General features: G+C 30.9%; 1 protein-coding gene across 2 annotated transcripts in view; it reads left to right on the top strand.

Moving 5' to 3' along the window:
- slf (C-type lectin domain-containing protein slf) overlaps window positions 1-21,363 on the top strand; it is an 83,375-nt gene that overhangs the window by 41,790 nt on the left and 20,222 nt on the right. For both annotated transcript variants that reach the window (XM_072540765.1, XM_072540764.1), the window contains exon 3: window positions 19,553-19,732. In XM_072540765.1, coding sequence (XP_072396866.1) covers window positions 19,553-19,732 — 180 coding nt within the window. The remainder of the gene's footprint in view (window positions 1-19,552; window positions 19,733-21,363) is intronic.

Here is a 21,363-nt window from a genome sequence, read left to right as displayed (position 1 = left end):
GAACAACGCTGTTCTTTACAAACAACAGAATTGTTATTACCTTAAACATCGTATATTTATTTTTGTCTAAAGTTCTGAAATGTGATAATAATGTTCACACTGTCATGAGTATTAGTTGCATTCTGATTTCTATTTCTTGAGAAAGAAGTGTTCTTTTGACGTATTGGTCCATTTGTCTCTAATGTCTATAAAATGACTATTGTTATATTGCAAATTTTATATCTTTTTGTAAGTATGTCTACGTATTCTTTCAAATAATTTATTTCTGGCTTATATTCAACGTTTTCAGTTCCAGTGACCATTTAAATCTTTGCGATTTCACCAGTTTTTACCTTTAGAAATGCCAAAGAATTATTAACTATAAATGACAAACAGGTAGGATGAACTATATATTCTGTTTTTTTAAGATTTTGGATACATTTGTCTTTTTGTCAACACTAAAAGGGCGCATTGATCGAATACTTTTCTCTTCAGGCATGTGAGCAGCTCGCTTTTAAAAGTTTCTCTCAGTTTTCCATATGCTGCCCACCTAAGACCGATTCTTCCCTTCAGTTTATGGGTCTGATTACCCCTGCCAATCATAATTTCATGTCCTAGGTATTTATATTTATCTACGAGTTCTACTTCTTGCCCACCAATACTGATGTTCTGGTCGGGTACCAAATTTGTCATTATTTTTTTGTTTCCGAGATGTTTATATTTATATGAAAAGTTAGAGGAGGAGATTTGTGAGAAGCAGTTCTGGTTCCGAAATGGAATGGGTACTCGAGAAGGACTATTTGCCATCAACATACTGATTTAGCAATGTCGAAATGTAAACGTCGACCTACATTTGTGCTTTGATGACTACGAAAATGCTTTCGATGGGGTAAAACATAAAAACTAATATCAATACTTATGAATAAGCACATTGACAGTAAAATTATAAAGATAATCCAAACATTATATTGAAACTTGAATAATGATTAATGAAAACCGGGATAACAAACAGCACATCAGGAAAAACTAGAACAAATCCGTAGTTGTTTTCAAAGTACTAAGCCGGCATCTCACAGATAGTGGAAAAAAGCGCTTCATTGGTTTACGTCAGCAAAGATAAACAGAAAATATATACAGTGAAAAGAATAGTGAACACAATTGACACCCCATGTTAGTGTGAAATTGATAAATATTTACTTTTTGATAACTACCCCAATGAGGCGTGTCCTCCCGAGTTTAGGGTTTAGGAAGCTTGATCCACCAGTTTTGTCGGTAAAAATTTTAGTAAGATGAGTAATTTATACAATGATAATTGGCGATTACTTCTTTAAACGCTTCCCTATCTTTTGCAAAGTGAAATACCTTTTTAACACTGAGGTTAGTCCAATCTCTAATATTCCTTAGCCAAGATTTCTTCTTTTTTCTCAAGCCCTTTCTTCCCCCTACCCTTCCTTGTATAATGAAATGCAGAAAAGAGTATTTATCGTTTTGAAGTATGTGGCGCAGATACGATGTTTTTGTTAGACCACTCCATAATAAAATTACCAGGACAGTGACCGTGACTCTAGTCACCTTAGAAGGTTTGGCGGGGTAACTATATGCTATCAAATTCCTTTGAACCGTGTTAATTTACTGGCAAACAACGGGACTTAATGCAATGGCCATAAATAGATAGTTTTGCCCTATCCCAGGGTAAAAAGGCTATAAGGGTACTGAAGGTAAAAACGCTATTCCACGTTGCGTTGGTTTCCATTTTTATATTTTGTCTTTTTCTGTTATGTATTTTTTATTTCTCTTTGCCGATAAGAACATCGCTTCACGTTCTGTCTGATCGCACCTTTAGAAAGTTGTTTTCCGTTACTTTATCAGATTGAGTACAAAATTCGAAATATTATTTATTCAGTTTAAAAAAGTATAAGCTTAAATATTGAGATGCCTATACAACATAAAATTAATTATACTGCAAAATATGGATAAGGAATTTGCTTTAATGGCAGAGTATATGCTCTATTAAAAAAGCTGTGGATGTAGTTCAAAACGAATCTGTTCAGTTCACATTTTTTTCTATGAAAAATTGGACTGTACTATAATGCACACGTTTCGAATCCTGCTTTGTACAGGATCTTGTTCATTGACGAATCTATTATCTCATTATGATTATTACTTCAATAGCAATCATTTTTTATGTACTTTATTATTCTGAAATATCGTTAGATGAATCTTTTACTTATTCGTTTTTTTTTCTTATTAACTAATTACATGAGAACAAGGACAGATCAGTGTCTATTGAGAAATCAAATTCTTTAAAAAAAGTATATACTATGCAGATGATATATACTTTATATACTATTAAAAAAACGTGAGAAAATATTTTTTTTAAATATTAAAATTTAAAAAAAATTACAATTTTAAAATATTAAAATTGTAAATGGTGCCCTAATCAAATATTTAGATGCTTTTAAATTATTTTGTAATATAATGGTGAGTGACCATTTGGTTGTTATCTACTATTTGGCGCCCGAACATTTTTTTTCTTGATCTTCTTCTTCTTCGCCTTCTATCGTCCTTTTTTGGACATAGACCTCTACCAACTCCTTCCATCGATCTCTATCCTGAGAACAATGCTCCTAATTTGTTCCGGCTATTTTTTAATGTCATCTACCCATCTCATCTGTGATCTTCCTCTTGACATCTACCTTTGTAAGGTATCTAACAATTTTAACTGTTCTTAAATATTTTGGGTGCACTGGAACGAAAAATAGCTTCAGATATTCTCTATCGAATTAAATGGCTAAAGGATTTATTTGTGCACCAAAATTATCTAAAACAGCGACACTTGAAAATCTAAACCGTATGTGTTAATAAATCATTGCTTTCTAATGGAAAAAACACTACTCTACTAAAAAAATGGATTAATAATATTGACTTGGACTCTTTCCCATCCGGAACAATAGTTAGGAGGTGATATGTTGATTTTAAACTTGGTTGTAGAGCATCACATACCGGCTAAATGCTACGTTCGTCCAAATTCTATTTTAGATTTGGAATTCTCGGAAAAAATCCCAGAAAATACAAAAAGAAAGTTTTAATTAATTGTTCAGTATTTAAATGTATACTCCAAACATTGCAATCCAAAATACTCCTTATGATAAATAAAGCACCATGGTATGTATCTAACCAAACACTTCACAATGATCTGGATATCCCATTACTTAAGGACATAATTCACTCAATAAAATATAAAAACCGCACAACTGATCACAACAACGAACTAATAAATAATTTATTCACCTAACCATTTGCCAAAAGAACGAAGAGAGTATGACCAGAAGACCTACCGCAATAATACTTAAAGAGCCGTCAATGGACGGTTTTACTTATTATTTACTTAGTGTTTACTTATTACTCTGTGTATAGAGTAGATTGTAAACATGCAATGTAACAATAAAAAAAATTAAATTTATAAAACCTCAGTATATTTACCATTAAATATGTTCCAGTGGATGCCACATTTGTTAAAAGCATCGAGCAAAGACAGAAAAGGGAATGTAAAGGTAGTGGGGGCAAAAATATTGTTAGACGGGAAGTGCCATTTTGAGAGGCCACATTAAACAAGGAAAGAGAGTCTCTTTCCTTGTTTAAGAAATCATATTTAGTTAGGTTATGTTATTGTTTGTCCCAACTGTCACATGAAAGCTTATTTATATTGAAGTTTTTTAATAATTTTGTCACATTTTAAAATATTATCGTTATTATTTAATTAAAACTTTCTCGTCTAAGACACATTCTGAAAAATATTTTATAGCTACTGTTTTACGACCTTATGAAAAAACATGAAATATTTTCCTAATTAAAACAATCATTATATTAAAATTTTCAAACTTTGTACTAATTGCATTAGATAAATTAGAACCCCTACACCTGTGTATGATTATTGTGAAGTGTCGTAAAATTTAAATTTGGCGCCTTTGCATTTCCGAATATGTCCGCCATATTAAGAGGCCACTTTTATGAATTTTGGTCTCCTTTTCATAACGATAGATTCCTTCTTTTGTCTTTTTGCTTGATGGTTAAAAGTCCATCAAAAATAACAACGCTAGATTGGTCTTAGTAGCAAAATAAACATGAATTTTGACATGTGACAATAGATTAAATATGGATTTATGACTTTAGTCCGAAATAAAATCCGCTGAGTCGACAGCAGTAGGCAAGACCCATAAAAAGCTACAAAAGACGCAAATATCTACAGACAAGGTAAATAGTCTGTTTATATGGGATTAAGCAACTATTGATTGTAATGATAATTACATATTAATTGAAAATTTTACGTTTCGATTTCCACTCTGGAAATCGTTTTCAAAAAAGATTATTTAAAACATTTAAAAAATTTTGTTAAAGTGTGTAACCGCCAAAGAGTTGACGAGGTTGTGTATGTTATTTCACAAAATTAAACGTTGGAGCACCTATCCACGATGTTATAGACAACAGCCATGATTTGGCTGGAAAAGAACGAAGGTGGGTTTTTGCCCTATGGAACTTCAAATTCTGATTATTCTAAATGTCCTGCATTGTTAATATATGCAACAAGCGTTTGTGTGAATATGAGTGTTCGTGTATTACCTATTTGTGTTGTGTGTTGCATATTTATGATTGAAAACGAGCTCAGAGTTTCTGAATTAGCTATCATTGTTATATTCTTGTAGCTGACTTCTTTTTTCAGTATTGGCAGGCAAAGCCTGCTACATTCTGCTGATGGATTTGCTACACATTTTTCTTCATTGAGTAGAATGAGGGCTGCTTCTTTAATTTTTCTTTTTTTCATACCTTGTTTCTTTCATGATTATTGATGCTTCTTTCCATTGTACTCAAAATTGTACTGAAATTTTGTTTATATAGAACATTCTTAACTTAAAAATAAGTATTGTCTGTGCAAAGTGTTAGTAGCTCCATGATAGCTGATACATTCAATTTGGGTTTTGTTTTCAATGTACCGTTCCTCTCTAGTTTAACTCTTACTAAAGTTTTCTCCAATAGCACATTGGTGAAAAGACTGGTAATATCAAAACTGACTATCATATTGTTGTAATAATAGTATATTTCTGCTAGTTTATTTCTGCTTAACTTAGACGTGCCACAAGAAAATAGTTTCAGAACCTTATCAGCAGGCAAGTTTTAGTCTTCGTATTTTGGATATTTTGTTCATAAATTATTACCTTAGGAGAGTAAGAATCATCACTTATTGCGAATATTATTGGGGCGTTTTTATAAATACAGTTCGAAAAAACGGCCACAAATGAGGAGAAAACTAAGACATAACGATAAGAAGTCAAGAAGATAATATTTTTTCACAAAATTCTAATTTCCTTTTTAAATTACAAAAACTGTGAGAATCCTATCTAATAAAAAATATTTTGAATAATTTGAATTTTTCAGTGGTACTAAAATAAATTCCAATATAAATAATTACAATTAAAAATTTTAAAAGTAAATACTTGTAGCCGAGACGGGTTTTGTTCGACTATGGTCATCTGAACCACATTCTGAATTAACAATTTCACTCAACGAGAGGAAATGCGTGAGCCGCATGGCGAGGTCGAGGTAAAGTCAGGTTCATAAAAGAAAGAGAAGATCCGATTAATGTTACGAAATCGAAATCTGATATGTGAAAGTCAAAATAAAATTTCCAGTTTTGTAGCATTCACGTACGACACAGGAATTTTTATACGTCGTTGTCGGTTTGATGACATTGGACGGTTATTTATGGTAGTGAATCTATAATTTTAGATAGTTGATTGCGTTTTACTTAAGCTAAGTATGTGTTAAGGATAGTTAAATAAATAGATGCTTATTTTTTAAACAAAAACAATTATAAAAAATATAAGCTAAAATTGATAAAGTTGATCAGTCTTCCGTTGATCCTTAACACTTTCGCTACTGCGTGTACCATTTCTGGTACACAGTTGATGTTTACCAGAAACTGCGTGTACCATATTTGGTTACATGAAGTGGTAATGTTTCAAGCTGTGTGTACATTTGGTAAACACAATGCTGATGCTTTTAAATGCATATCTAGGCTCCTACAGTTTACTGCTAAACTCTGGCAGAGTAGTTTGAGACTTTTTTAACAGACAGCCATACTATGATGGATTTTTAAAAATTCTAGTATAGTACGACCATTTTCTGACCTGCAGACATTATTCACTGCATTATTAAGTTTGTACAACATTACTCTTGTGTAAATTTCGTAAAATTTCTAAAATTATTACCTAAAATGTCAAATAAAAAAATAAGTGATGCAGAACTTGTGTGAAATGATGTATCGACGTCAATCTTTTTTTTTGACATTTATTATAAATGCACATACTGCATACTATAACAAACAAAAAAAAATAAGTGTCACTAAATTTAGAAAAGAAATCGCCTCAGAATTTTTTTACAGTCAAAATATTCAGATGGAAAATTTGAAAGATCGTCGTGTTAACCAAGAAAGAAATCACAAATTTTTCGAAGTGGTACTGAGAGGTTGTTGTACAAGATGTTTTAAAATTAAAAGTGATAGAAATGGACATAACTTTGCTATAAAAGAAACAAAACGTGTTAAAACATCTTGTCTAGTGTGCTGTGAGAAGTTCTTGTGTACGGTTTTGTTGAGACTCATTACTGTCAAGCAAAAAAATTACCATTGTGTCCAAAAATGTCCTGTCACAAACTGTGTGTACTATTTTTTGACACGGCCTTTACATATAATTTTTTTTTAAATACTTAAATATTTGTATTTACATGTTTTTACTATTAAATATTGTGAATTTCACTAAAATATAGTTTCAATTTCTGACAAAAGACTTCAAATATATAGCCAGTAGTCAAAGTGTTAAGTTCCAAGATATCTAGAAAGAAAGAAGCTCCATTTGTACCTTATACTCACACATACAAACCCATTTACACACAGTATCCTTTTTCCTACTTTTTATTTGGTCGTCTAATGTTATTTTCCCATTTTTTCGTATTCATCTTTCTTCCCATTATTTCTTACAGATTTTCTATAGCCATTTTATTTCTTCCTTCCCTCACTTTATTCAAATTTTGATAATTGTAAACTCCAAATATGTACACAACATATTTGAAAAGTGGACAAAAGGTTTCTATAAACATTTAAGTTTCAATTACATACAAGCATTTTTATGTGCTTGTACCAACGTACAATTTATAAACACCACCCAAGAAGGCTATCAACGTGGACTAGTCCAAATAAAGAACACAAAAATCAAATCGACTACATTGTAACGAAAAAGCTAACAGAGTAACGTTGCTCAAGTCGGAGCTTTATTGGGGGTGGGTAAGGATGTTGTGAATTGAAAAGTGTCAGATAAATCTTAATTGATAGATAACAGGTAGATAAATAAAAGGTATATAATAAAAAGATAATGATTTGACAATACCAAAACAATAAATACTAAATACAGCTAAACTGCAAAAATTAGGGCACCAATAAAAGACTTACAGGTACAGAAGGTACACGGGATTAAATAAATTAAACATTAGATCGATATTTCACTTAAAGACGTTAAGATCACTTTAGAAAACATATCAAAGAAATATCAATACAAAAACTATTAAAATTGATATATCTACCCATAATCTCTAAGAAAGGTTACATCTTTAATAAAATACTTCAAAAAGATTTATATCGTCTATAAAATAATAATATTTAAATAAAATAATACTTAAATCAGAAAGAAAATATTTTTATTAAATCTTCCAAATCTAAACAAACATGAATTTATTAAATACTCAAAAAATGCAATTTACATGTGACCATAATATTGTCATCGCAAACATGTATTTATTAAATCTTCAAAAAAATTAACCTAATACCATATTGTCCTCAATAATCTTATAAATAAACAGATTACAGCTCTTGAAATAAAAAAAAAGTATTTAAACATAAGTTAATTTAATAATCTCTTACTGTCTCAAAAATTGATATATGAAAATAACTATGAGTTATAATCTCGTAAGAAGAAGTAAAAGCTTTTTGTTCCTGCGTAAAATATGATAAATAACAACTGAAAACTTTATTTTCAAAACTTCAACAAAATTTATTATAATATCTTATCACTACAGCTGTTTCGGCAGAATGCCTTTCTCAAGTGATCTATTTTAGATATCAACAAATACAATATATCAACAAAAATAGCCAAATACATAAAAGAGAAAGAAATAACACCAGTTTTAAAACAAACTTCAGTGGTGTATACAAACTTAAATGTGGCGACTGTCCAAAAACTTACATCGGTCAAACGGGTAGAACTTTTAACAAACGTATAGCAGAATATAAAAGGGCTTTTAATAATAGAAAAACAGATTCTACACACGCACTTCACCTTCTAGATCATAATCATTCTTTTAATGACGAATTTTAAATTCTTCACATCCAAAATAAAGGCCTTAAGCTATCTTTAATAGAATCCATGGAAATTAACAAATTAAAAAATACAGACATAATTTGAATGACCAACTTGAGACAAACAGTTCTCCCCTCCTCAACATATTCGGTTAAAGACTATAAAGTGTAAACGCATGCCAAAAATAGATCACTTGAGAAATGCACTCTGCCGAAACTGCTGTAGTGATAAAATATTGTAATAAACCAGAATGACGGTATTCACTACGAATTTTGACCAGGATGAACGGCATGTGGAATGCAATTTTAGATTCCCTTGCCGAGTAATTTATCCAGCTGTTTGTTTCGCAAATTTTAGGAAACACAGTGGTTAAGATTTGAATTCGGTTTCGCTAGGTAGAAATCGTTTGATTTCTCTTTTTGTTTTATTGTAATAAAATTTGTGTAAGTTTTGAAAACAAAGTTTTCAGTATTTTATTGTTATGTAAAATTAATTTCCGTCAAGTAACGGTTGTATCCATCACTTATTTAAAATATGATACATAAAAGCATGACGAATAACATTCATTTAATAGCAGAAAAATACATTATTTTGAAATATATATTAAATGATAATATGAAATGAAATACTCTAAGTACTTAAGTCCTGACGAAATATGTAAATACGTCCGTAATTAAACGTAAAAGAAAAATAAACTTTTAATAGTAAATAAATAAGTAAATAGTTAATAAACTTTTTTACACTCACGTTTTTTGCACTCACTGGCCTCTGAAGGGGACATATGTTAAAGCCAAGAGAAGCAACAGATCATTTGCTTCTAAGTCTTGAAACAGGTGAATTCTCCAGATGTAGGCGATAAAAAGAAGGTATTTTACCCTCTTCGTTACAAAAAGACTGTCAAAGGAGCCTAGCCTGGAATGCGTATAGAGAAAAGGAATCCCCCTTGAACTATATATACGGAAAGAACTTATCTCTTAATATTGAAATTAATTGAATAAATAAGGGTTGATATTTCTTATCTGGCCGAACAAAAACCATATAATTTTTTTTATAAGTTCGGGCAAAGCTAATTAAAAAGGTGGTGGTTCTGTTCTCATGAGAAAAACACTTTAACTTGAATAATTATACTCAGAGTTAATTTTTTATGAAAAAGAGAACTCTTAAAGTACATATACTTGACGTACTCGAAGCGATATAGACACTCTTTAGGCATAGGGTTGTAAAAACTCTCTATGGAATATTTTGGTACAGAATCGTCGAAAATTTTAAAATTAAGAAAATTGAAATGCTACAATATACTCTTGCGGAAAAAATGGAAAATATCAGGAGTAAATGTAGAAGATATGCCTGAAACATACTGTGAATCAGATCATAAGATGCTAAAAATAAACTGCATGCTAAAACTACATACAACTAGAAAAATACATCAGACAAACCAACTAAGGGCAAATAATGCAGAAGAATTCCAGATGAAACTGATAAACAAGGAAAAATCACAAATATTAGAAGACATAATTAAAGCACGGAATGAAATAAAATGCTGGATACATTCAGCGGAAAAAGAGTGCACACCGCGCAAAACCCAAAAGAATAATTATTGGATGTTAAGGAAAATCTTAGAGTTAGTGAAAAAATAAGAGTTATGCTACAACATACCACAAAAGCACTAAAGAAATATCGGAGCTAAGCAGCAAATTAAACTTCAAGCCATTCTGCTATTATGTAGAAGTAAAAACCGATTTTATTGCAGAAACCTGGACAAGTTACTGCTCAGAATTATACAAAGACACTTCAAAAGATGCATCAGTTGCAGAACACAAGAAACACGCAATCAGAGAGCCAGAACCAATCATTTTACGAAAGGAAGTAGATAATGCTCACAACCAACTAAATAACAAAAACAAACAGGGATCGATGGCATACCAGCGGAGAATCTAAAAGCAATGGGAGAGATTGGCGTAGATGTAATATTGGATATGTGCAACGTGATGTGGGTCACAGGTGAATGGCCTGATGAGTGGTGCGAATCAACCTTATGAAGAACAATGCGGATTCGTACCAGGAAAAAAACGCGTGAGCAGATATTGAACACCAGACAGATAATAGAAAAATCGAGGGAATACAATATACCAATGCTGCTCTGCTTCCGTTTGTTTCAATTAACAATGATTTATTACTCCTTCTCAGTGAGAAAGTAAATATTTTATCATTTCCGGCTTTATTTTGCCTTGCCTACAGACTTTTCCAGTTTTTGTCTTTTGTAGAGCCTTCTTGTTGTAGTTGCTTTGCCACTTGTATGAGAGTGGAAATCATAAAGGCTAACCTGATTTTATTTACAGCTGATCTAAAGAGTTCAATCGTGGTGCAGCAAAATCACTCTCTCAAATTTCCTATAGCGGTTTGAGTAGTGTTTTTTGTTCTATATGGTAAAGGTAATTATCAAAAAGGTTATAAAGGAGACACTCATATTTCAGTCGTTGAACCTGATTGCGCCATAATTGAAATTGATTATGGTTAGTTTTATGGATTCTAGTGAGATGAGTGTAAGATATTTTACGTAAAAGACAGATTTAATTAAAATTGAAAAATAATTATAAATTACCGACCGATTACGAAAATATGTCTTTAATGAAATAAATCCATTGTTGTAATATTTTTAAGTTAAAATTGCTTAATTTTCTCAGTTTCTGTTAAGACATAAAAATATATTTAGGTAAATAATTTTGAAATACCTATGTAACTAAAGGGTGATTCATTTAGAGGTACTTTTTTGGTGAGGATTTGATTGGAGATCGTGCATCAATACTGTCAAACTGATATTTCGCTTTTGTTCAGTATTGTTTGACATTTCATGTTGGAAAGACTTAGCCCGGCACAGCGTCTAGAAATTATTAAGTTGTATTTTGAAAATGGGAGTTCTGTGAGGAATGTGTTTCGTGCGCTTAGAGCAATTTATGGTCCACATAATCAGCCTACCAAACGTACAATTCGCTTTACGATTAGTAAGTTTGAAACAAAGTTTTCATTATTGGATAACACGCGACCAAATAGACCACATTCAGCATGTACTGAAGAAAATATAGCGGCGGTAACGGATAGTGTACTCGAAAATAATGAAGAATCGATTTGTCGCCGTTCTCAGCAGCTTGGCTTGTCATATGCAACAACTTGGCGTATTTTACGTAAGGATCTTGGTTTAAAAGCACACAAAATTCAATTAGTGCAAGAGCTGAAGCCAACCGACCTTCAGAGTTGTCACCGTTTCAGTCGATGGGTTCTTGATAAGCTTTCAGAAGATCCAGTGAATTCGAGAAAAATCTTGTTTTCAGATGAGGCCCATTTTTTGCTTATTGGGTACGTTAATAAACAAAATGCCTGTATTTGGGGTGATGAACAACCCAAAGAGGTTCAAGAGTGGCTATTATATCTTGAAAAAACAACTGTTTGGTGTGGTTTATGGGCTGGTGGAATCGTTGGTCCATATTTCTTTAAAGCAGAGGCAGGCCAGAATGTTAATGTGAATGGAGACCGTTATCGTGCCATGATAACGGACTATTTGGTACCTGAAATTGAAGCTCGTAGTATCGGCGACATTTGGTTCCAACAAGATGGCGCCACTTGCCATACAGCCCGTAAAAGCATGGCTTTACTGCGAGAACGATTAGGTGAACAAATTATTTCACGCTTTTAATCAGTGAAGTGTTAAATAAATAAATAAATAGGTTGCCATGAAAATTTTTTCATTGAGATGAATTTTCCATTAAGGGGAATCTTAAATTTTTCTTTAAGATTTTTTAAGACATATTAATTACTTTAAAATAGAAAGATTTGAATAGGATAATTCGTTTTTTTTTATATAAAATCTATTATAAATAAAATATTTACGAAGTTTATTAAAAGTATATGTTAATCATAAATATTTATTTTTATAATAAAAATTACCTCAAATATTCCTAAAAAACAATAAAAACGGAAAAAAAATTGTTTAAACAAATTAGATGGTTTATTTAACAACCAAATTGTTTAAATAATACATATTCGTAATGTATGCAAAAAGTACATACAAATTAAAAAAAGAAACGTCGAAATCTATAAACAAGAAACAGCGACACAGTTAACAGCTCCTTCCCCCTCCTGTGCTCTCACTAGTTTCAAAACCGACCAATTTTGAAAACCACAATTTTGAAGCTTTGTGAACGATTTCATTAAAATGCAATCTTTCTCGAATTTTTCACGTTAAAACCTTAATGTATGTTCTCTCAGATAACCCTAATTAGGTTTCTTAATTGTTATAAACAGAGCTGCTATCAATTTATAAAAAAAAGGGCACTAACTTCGTCCCAAAGTGTCCTAGGTCAACTTTTTTTCTTTTAAATTTGTAAAAAAAATTCAGGCGGCCAAAATATGAAAAAATAAGTTTTTTGCAGTTAATGGTTGAAAAGTTATTCTAATTATTTATAAGCAAAAATTCACATGTTTTTGCCAAATTATTTTGCAATATTTAAAATTATTTCTTCTCAATTTTTTTATATAATATTATTAGAATAAATCTTCTTCTTTTAGAATGTATCCGTATATTTAATATAGCTATTTAATTTTCTGACTTATATTGTTGCAAAAAAATTTAATTTGGGATAAACAAATTAAATAACTTTTAAACTCTTTGACCGATCGAATTGAAATTTTGATCTTATTTTAATCACCACACGACTCACCATTGTGTGTAATATAAAGGTCATGCTCAGTTGGCTCTCGTTTCAATTCTTAGTAGAAGTTCCTAAATTGTTTATTTTTAAAATCTTCTTCAATATATCATCTCTAATGTAGTATTAAGTATTATTTACTGTATACATAGATAGATTTTATGATATGATATTTGTATTAAAGAACGTTTCTTAGCCCAACCAAGAAAAGTCTCATACGCTCCATCCAGCCATAAAACAAATGTAAAATTGCTGTAAGCGATCTTTTAATGTCTATAATAAAACTAATTTTACTAAAGCATGATCCACTTGCAGCAACAACTAAAGATAAGTACACTGAAACCTGTAACATTTTATAGCTCATATTGCATAAGCTTTTTAAACGATTATACATGTCTTTTTGTGTTATAATGAGTACAGTACACGCCTTGTTGGAATCAGATTTAATTATCAAAGTTAAAAACTAATTACAAATAGTGAATCGGTAATTACTTTCTTGGATTTTTCTTTAATGATATAAATCTATTGTTTTAAAATAATTTGCACAATTTAAATTAACTTTCTTTTAAAATACTCAACCATCGATAAAAAGTCTAATTGAGTACCCACTGTAAAATTGTAGGTAAATGATTTGGGCGGCCTACTTTAATCCATGTTACAGAAGGAGAATCAGATTTATTAGTTGACATTTTTATGATTAACACGTCTATAATTACGAAATAAAACAAACAAAATTCAAACCAAAATTAATGTCGAAAGTTCAATCAAATCTTATAGTTAATTTTTTAATTTTTAGTTTATTTATCCTAATTTAAGTAAATGTTAGGTACAGTAATATCAAACTTATCATTACAGGAGTCTTTATCCAAATTTCTCCTTCTCATAGGCACGTTGTAGCATTTCTATTTCTTTTTGTACCGTTCGCGTCAAAAAAACTGGTACAACTCTTATAACCAAAAACCGTGTTTTTTAAGTTAAGTTGGTCTTGTCACATGAGTCATTCTTATTTCTAGGGCACTGTTGCCAGTTCAACGAAAATATTATATGAAACCAGCTAAAAGCAGGGCAGACCACCAGTTTTGAGTATACTAAAAACTAAAACATTATCGAACATTCTCTATCAGTCAGTCACATTTATTTAAACATGCATCCTAAACAATTCTCCTATTACTATTGTAATTTTCCATAATTTCAATTAAGTAACCACACATTGATTTATGTTTTATTGTAATTTATAAAAATATTTCAATTCAAAAATATTGATAGATAATCAATCTAGACATAACTTTAAATTATTATAATAAAACACTACAGTGAGATATTGGATTGTAACTGTCACGTTTTGAAAAGCGTTTTTTCGTCCCGGATATTTTATAGTTTATAATAAGTAGGATAAAGTATAATGTTAGTTTTTCACATTTATTGTTGTTGTAATAAATAATAATTTAATTTTGGTAGATTGCCTGATATTAAACTTATTGACACAAAATACAATTCGTGTTCGCTAGGTAATTGAAGTATAAAATTACAGTATAGGCATTCCAATGTTCCCTGTGCCAATACCCTAGGTTTAAAGATCCTTCAAACATTTTGGATATTAGCTCAACCCTATCTCTGGTTATTAAATTTATTAGATACGGTTTTTTGTTGTTATTGATAAAAATAATACCTATCTAAAAACTTTATACATTTTTGAACGGTATTTTTTATATATTTAGATTTTGTGCAATTCCGTTATCTGTGATGGCAACAACGAATTGATTCACGGATCATTGTGTCCAGTCTGAACACAGGTTTACATTGGGAAAAAAAAAGTGTACCAGTTTTATATCACGGGAAGTGTACATGTTAAAACACCGAAAAATATTTTCAATCTTTTTGCGTCGCTGAGATTGATAATTTAAACATTTCTGGCCTGAATATAATAACACTAATTGATTTCTTTTGAAGTTCTTTCCGCTTAATATTGCGCGTCAAATAAATATCCACTTGGGTTGGTGGGAAAAGTATGCTGGGAGGCGAGCGATTTTTAAGAATGATGTCACTCTACAATAGTCCACCATACGAGTCAGGTCATTGTTTAGTCCGAATTTTTGTTTTTGAATGTCGGGAGAGTATTATAAGGTTTTTTTTCCTGGTTCTTCCCCCATAATTTACTATGGAATCACTAACAGGAGAATTTTACTGTCATCATGGCATGTGTTTGTCTTTTTTAAGGCGAATTACATGCTATTTTTTTTTCTGACGGATATTCTCAAGTTAAAGTTGATTTCATGTAATCGAATGAACTATCTTACAAGTGAAGTCGTCCCAGGAACGCAACTCAACAATATTGGCAATATTATTTTAAAGTCGTCTACTTTAAAATGTGTAATGTATGTCTTAATTGTTAATATAAATGAGTCAGATAAAATTAAATTATTAGAAGAATTTTTCAAGGTAACAAAAAAAATAAAATTTGTTTAATTTACTAATGTTTGTATTTTGAGAACGATTTCCGAAGTGGAAATTGAAACGTCAATAAACGTACTTTAACCTTTAATTGCAGTTTATTCCCATTTAAATGGTAATTACATGACATATATTTTAACAATAGTTGGTGACATGCAGCAGACCTGTCTTAGCCCCGTGTTAACTAAAACATATCTGAGCAGCCGTGACTGTTCTTACATAGCTAAAGTTGCCTTAATGGAATTTTTAACAGCGTTTACATGTTAGTGAGATATTTTGCTATTTCATAGCAAGCCACAACTATAACTTATAATTCAGGGATACTCTGGCATTTATACTGGAATACATCATTTATACAAGACATATGAAACATGAGACGTATCAGTCAAAAGTTGTCATTAAGCTATATAATTATAAAATTAATACCAGGGAATGCCGTATCTTGCTTTTAATATAGTACAATATAAGGAAGAACCTTGACAGTCAAAAAGGTTAGAAGATAGATTAGTAAATTATTTACCAAATTTTTAGCTCTGTTTTCAGATATACACGGTGTTGAAATACCCTGTATATAGTCCGACAGTTGAGGGGATACTGCGTTTTATAATGATAATGTAATTCGGGTTATATTCGTTCAAGAGAACTAAGTGTTTAACTTGCATAAATTATCATTATAAATTTTCAATAAAATTCTGCGCTTCGTTCTAATTTTACTTCAGTGAAAGCCCAAATTACACATTTCCTTCCTCAATATTTTCACACTTTCCGAATGCGCATATCCTTTATTAACTATTTTAAACAACCTGGTGGTTATTTTTATTATTTTCTACTTAGTGAAAATGAATACAAAGGAAAAAAATATTCATTAAATGCATTAATTTTTACTCTTGGTGTCCTCGCAAAAAGTCTAGTAAATTGTTTGCAATGACGGATCACCTAGTGACAAGAATAAATTATCATTAAATATACTATTTGATCTACTCAAATCTCTTAACAATTATACTGCTTCTGATTTTTCTTTTATGAACTGTAAAACTTTCAGCGTATTGATTATAACATATAACATAGTATTATATGAAATTGCCAATTCATTCGACACTTCGGAAGGCGTACCATTTTTCAAATAAAGGCCTACATAAGAACAACTTAAAATTATTGTTTTCTTTATTTGTTTATTAAAATGCCTGAAAATTCTAGCAAGTATAGAGGTAAAAAGTACAAAAAGTGTGACATTTCTCTCCAGAGTAATTATTGTTTACCTGTATTATAAGTCTTAAAATTTCATATTTTGGTCCTTTCATCACGTGGCCAAGGTATTTCAGTTTTCTTGTTTGTATAGTGGTGATTAGTTCTGTTTCTTTAACAACCTTCTCCGGTACTTCTTTATTGATAATTTTATCAGTCTATGAAATTTTTAATACTCTGCAGTATAACCAGAGTTTGAAAGCCTTAATTCTTATTAAATTGAATTTTTACAGTTACATATTATATTATATTATATATATCTCAGCTACTTATGTTATAATAATATTGAAAATATATAACATCGAATGGTACATGGTCTGATTTCTAAATTAAGATTTCTGCATGTTAGATGTGGTAGATCTACGCTCGTTGCAATTATTATAGTGTCATCTGCATATCGTAAGTTGTTAATTAATTTTTCGTTAAAGGTAACTCCCGCTTTTATAACATCTTTCATTTATTCATAATACTTATTCCTGAGAGTAGATTGTGCCGAATTTTGGGCTGGATTGAGCTGAAACCATGAATCAGCTTGCATAGGTCTAGTGGATTGGTACCATATATTTGTGAAATCACTCTTTGATCTCTACAAAGTACTTGCCGCCATGATAGAGCCACTGAATAATAAAACAATTGTTATTGTTGTAATTGTTATTTATTCTGTGCTAGAGCTCTGTTTTAACCTAGATCAAATCAACCGTGACAAGAAAGCAAGTTATATTAAGAAGATGATGATCTATGGCAGAACTTGTAAGACATTGAGCTCTTGCTGTAGAGTACTTCCCAAGTTTATTAAAACCTTTAAATGTTCGACTTATTTTTGACTGCTTAATGGCTAAAATTTGAGCCACATTATTTACCCATCATTAATCAGAACCATTGCTTGTGCTGCTTCATGTTTTATTTACATAGTTTTTACAAGTAAGATATTCGATTATATTTTATTATTTTAAACAACCTAAATCACACTAATAATCAACAAAATTAAAGTGAGCATTTTTTTAAATAATAAAGTGTATAAATAATTTCAATTTCACGCCAGTTTGAACTAGTTGAACCTACTCACAATAATAACAATAATGATAATACTTTTAGAATGCTTTCCAGCTTTACCTTTGTAAATGCTATTATTAACTATATTAGTTTTAAGTGATATAAAGAATTGCGTGCGATGAACTTCTATTACGTAAATATACAATGATTGTAAGATGTAAATTATGAACACAATGATAATGACAACTTTGCGTTTGCATGTATTAGATAATTGTTTTTTCTTTCTGTTACTTCCTTAAGGAAATAACTATAATAAAACCATAAAAATCTTTTTCATTACTGATTTGAACAATTTAATAGTCATATTAATATTGTAAATAATTTTGATCGGAAAAAACTATTTACAGAGAAAGCCTGGCATGAAGACTCATTTCATTTGGGCAAAGAGTCGTTCCTGTCTAAAGAATAATGACGTAATTGAAGCCAAACATGCCTACTGCATTTAGGGATTATAAATATTGTAAAAGCTAACGACATGTTAACCATATATAAAAAAAGAACCAAAAATCAAAGGAAAAGCTTATGTAGGAATATTGCCGCTAGGTACAATTATTGTTGCATATGCAACCATCTTCCAAAATACATGTCCCATCTCTCATTTCCATAAGTTTATAATTACATGATTAAAATTACAGCATGAGCGTTTTTTCATATATTTATATTGTTTTGTGTAAAACTTACTGAGGTCGCTGGTTAAATGACTGGAAGGATAACGAAAAATGCAATATTTTGATTGTGAATAAATTAGTAATTAATGGAAAAATCACGAACTCTTTAATGTTATCTGTATATATATACAGATAACATTAACTCTTTAATGTTATCTGTATAAAGAAAAATACTTACCGTTTGAATATGGTGAATCAATTGTAGCAAGGGAAGTAGAAGAATAGCATTTACGCGTCGCGACGCAAGGGACGTATACGTCCTGGTCAAACTGGAGATGTTTACATCGCGATGTCCCGTTTCGAGCTGTGTTTCCTTCGTATGGGGAAGGCACAAACGCTATTATACTAGTATAAGATAGATACTTCGCGGTAGATATACCTACCATGAAAAAACTGAAAGAACACCAGAAGAAATTAAAAAATACGCTAACCTTATGAAAAATGCAAAGGCTCCAGAACCAGGGGGTGTACAAAGGCTGACAAACTATTGCAGCTACTAGCTTATATCTTTAATTCATTCTTGAGAAGCGATGGAAAACTGCATATGTCAGAAATCTATACAAAATAAAGATGACAGAAAGCATCATAAGACCTACTGAGGAATTAGTGTAACCAACTCAATTTGTAGAAGTAAAAGCTGAATTGAAGATTGTTAGGAAGACGCTAAAGATCAGAGTGGCTTCGTATTGGTCGTTCTTGTATAGATAATGTGTTCTATCTAAAACAAACAATAGAAAAGCGCTTGGTACACAATCTGGAGACACAAATGGTATTTATTGATCTTTAAAAGGCGTATGATAGTGTACCATTAGACAGGCTGTTGTACGACGAAATGATAAGTTCAATAAAGTTCAATCACTTAATATTTTAACTTGTAGTTTATATTGAAAGGAATATTTATAATAAATTGGTTTAGTTTCGTAGTAAAAGAACAAAATGTGAAATATATTGTAAATTTTCATCATTTTGTAGTAAATGGCCTTCTGGTATAATATTAATGTATACTATACATTCTTAATATTCTAAGTAACATATTTTATTCTTTCAGGGCCGAAACAATTCTTCTTTAGAGGTCACAACTATTTCTTCAGTGGTAGTATACCAGAGTTAGCAAATAGGAAAGTAGACTGGTTAGATGGTAGAAATATCTGCAGAGAGTACTGCATGGACTTGGTATCCATGGAAACGCAAGAAGAAAATAATATGATATTTAGACTGATTCAACAAAGTGAGTATTAAAATAAATTGTGCATACTATGTTAAAAACAATAAAAGTAATTGGAATTATATTTTCATTGGTTGAAACAGTTTTCGTAGAGAAATAATTATATGGCAAATTTTAAATGATTTTTATTGTTTATTTTATCATACATTTCTATATCTTTTGTATCCCTCTTTTGAGAAAAATTGCAGATGTTTTAGTCATTTTAGACTTAGACCCGGACAACTCATGGTAATGTGTTCCATTATGTTCTACCTCTTCACTATTCTACGTGTTTGTGTTTATCATCCGCCAGTCTTATCTTACTAAGTTGATATCTACAGTGGATATGTCCTGTTAGTATACCACACAGAAGTCTTAGCACTGTTCTGTTTAGATTCAACACTTCCCACCCTCTCTTCTTGTTAGGAATAAGAATTTTCTTAGAGTGGTTTAGACCTGGTAATTTATTTTACCATTTCTTCAGTTAGTCATGACCTTTTCATAATCCCATATTTGCTCATAATCTCGAAGTCCAACATGGGAGTTGGCTTAAGCTATTACTTTGCAGTGCTTTTAATGTGATTTGGCTGTTTGACGTGATGCATACTTTTTGTTTGAGTCAGTTTTTACTTAGCATATAAATTGCATGTAGTTCTGCTTTAAAAACGGTGGCTTCAGGATAGAGAAACATGTGTCTTTTGAAACTTGACCTCCCACTCCTGACCTCACACTACTTGTAATTTTTTTATGCATTGATATACATCGTTTCTTATGTAACATTGTAGTTTTTCAAGTGTGCAGCCCAAATTGTTTTACTGACGGACGCATTCCATGGTTTTTCGTCACAATTCCAGAACATCTCTCACATTCGATTGTTTGCTTAATACTAACCGCTTGGTCCTGTTTATGTTCACCTTGTTCTTGTCTGTCATGCAGTTTAATAGTTATTGCAGATATTTCATTGTATTAGCTAGACGTAGAGTATTTCCGTATCTCTAATATCATTTTTAACTATACTGTTAAGAGTAATACTTTGTTGTCTTCCATATAATTATCATCAAAGCCTTGAAATCTCTAGAAATTCTGGCTAATGCCAGGGCATTTCGAAAATCCTATTCTGAGGTGAGGTGGATTATTCCCTTTTGTCATTTAAAACTTGCTATGTGTTTTTGGTGCTGTCGTGAATCTTTTCCATTTCTTCCTGTCTTTGTATTGGACTTTTTTTATATTGATTATTCTTATATCATCTTCTACGTCTCCTAGTTATCTTCTCCTAGGCCTTCGTCTGGATCTGAACCATAGTGGTATAAGATAAAGGAAACAAAATCTTAAGAAATTTTAATAAATCCTGATAAACTTAAATTAAATTGTTTTACATGCATTCGAAGTGAAATTAGGTCAATGCTGAATGTGATATTCTTAATACAAATAATGAACAAATAAGTGAGAAATATTATTGAAAATAATCAAATATTTATTATAATCGGCCTTTTAAACTACATATTTAAAAGCGACGAATTACAATCTAGTGAGTACCTTTGCTGAGCGTCGTTATATAAGTCGCAACCGCGACCTATCTCATTTGTAAGTACTTTGGGTAGAAATCAACAAGGGGAGACTCACGACACCTGTTGGTTGATGGTTGAAGATAAGTA

The sequence above is a fragment of the Diabrotica undecimpunctata genome, chromosome 8, assembly GCF_040954645.1.
Source record: "Diabrotica undecimpunctata isolate CICGRU chromosome 8, icDiaUnde3, whole genome shotgun sequence".
Taxonomy (NCBI): domain Eukaryota; kingdom Metazoa; phylum Arthropoda; class Insecta; order Coleoptera; family Chrysomelidae; genus Diabrotica; species Diabrotica undecimpunctata.
This window is presented reverse-complemented; position numbering and strand designations above follow the sequence as displayed.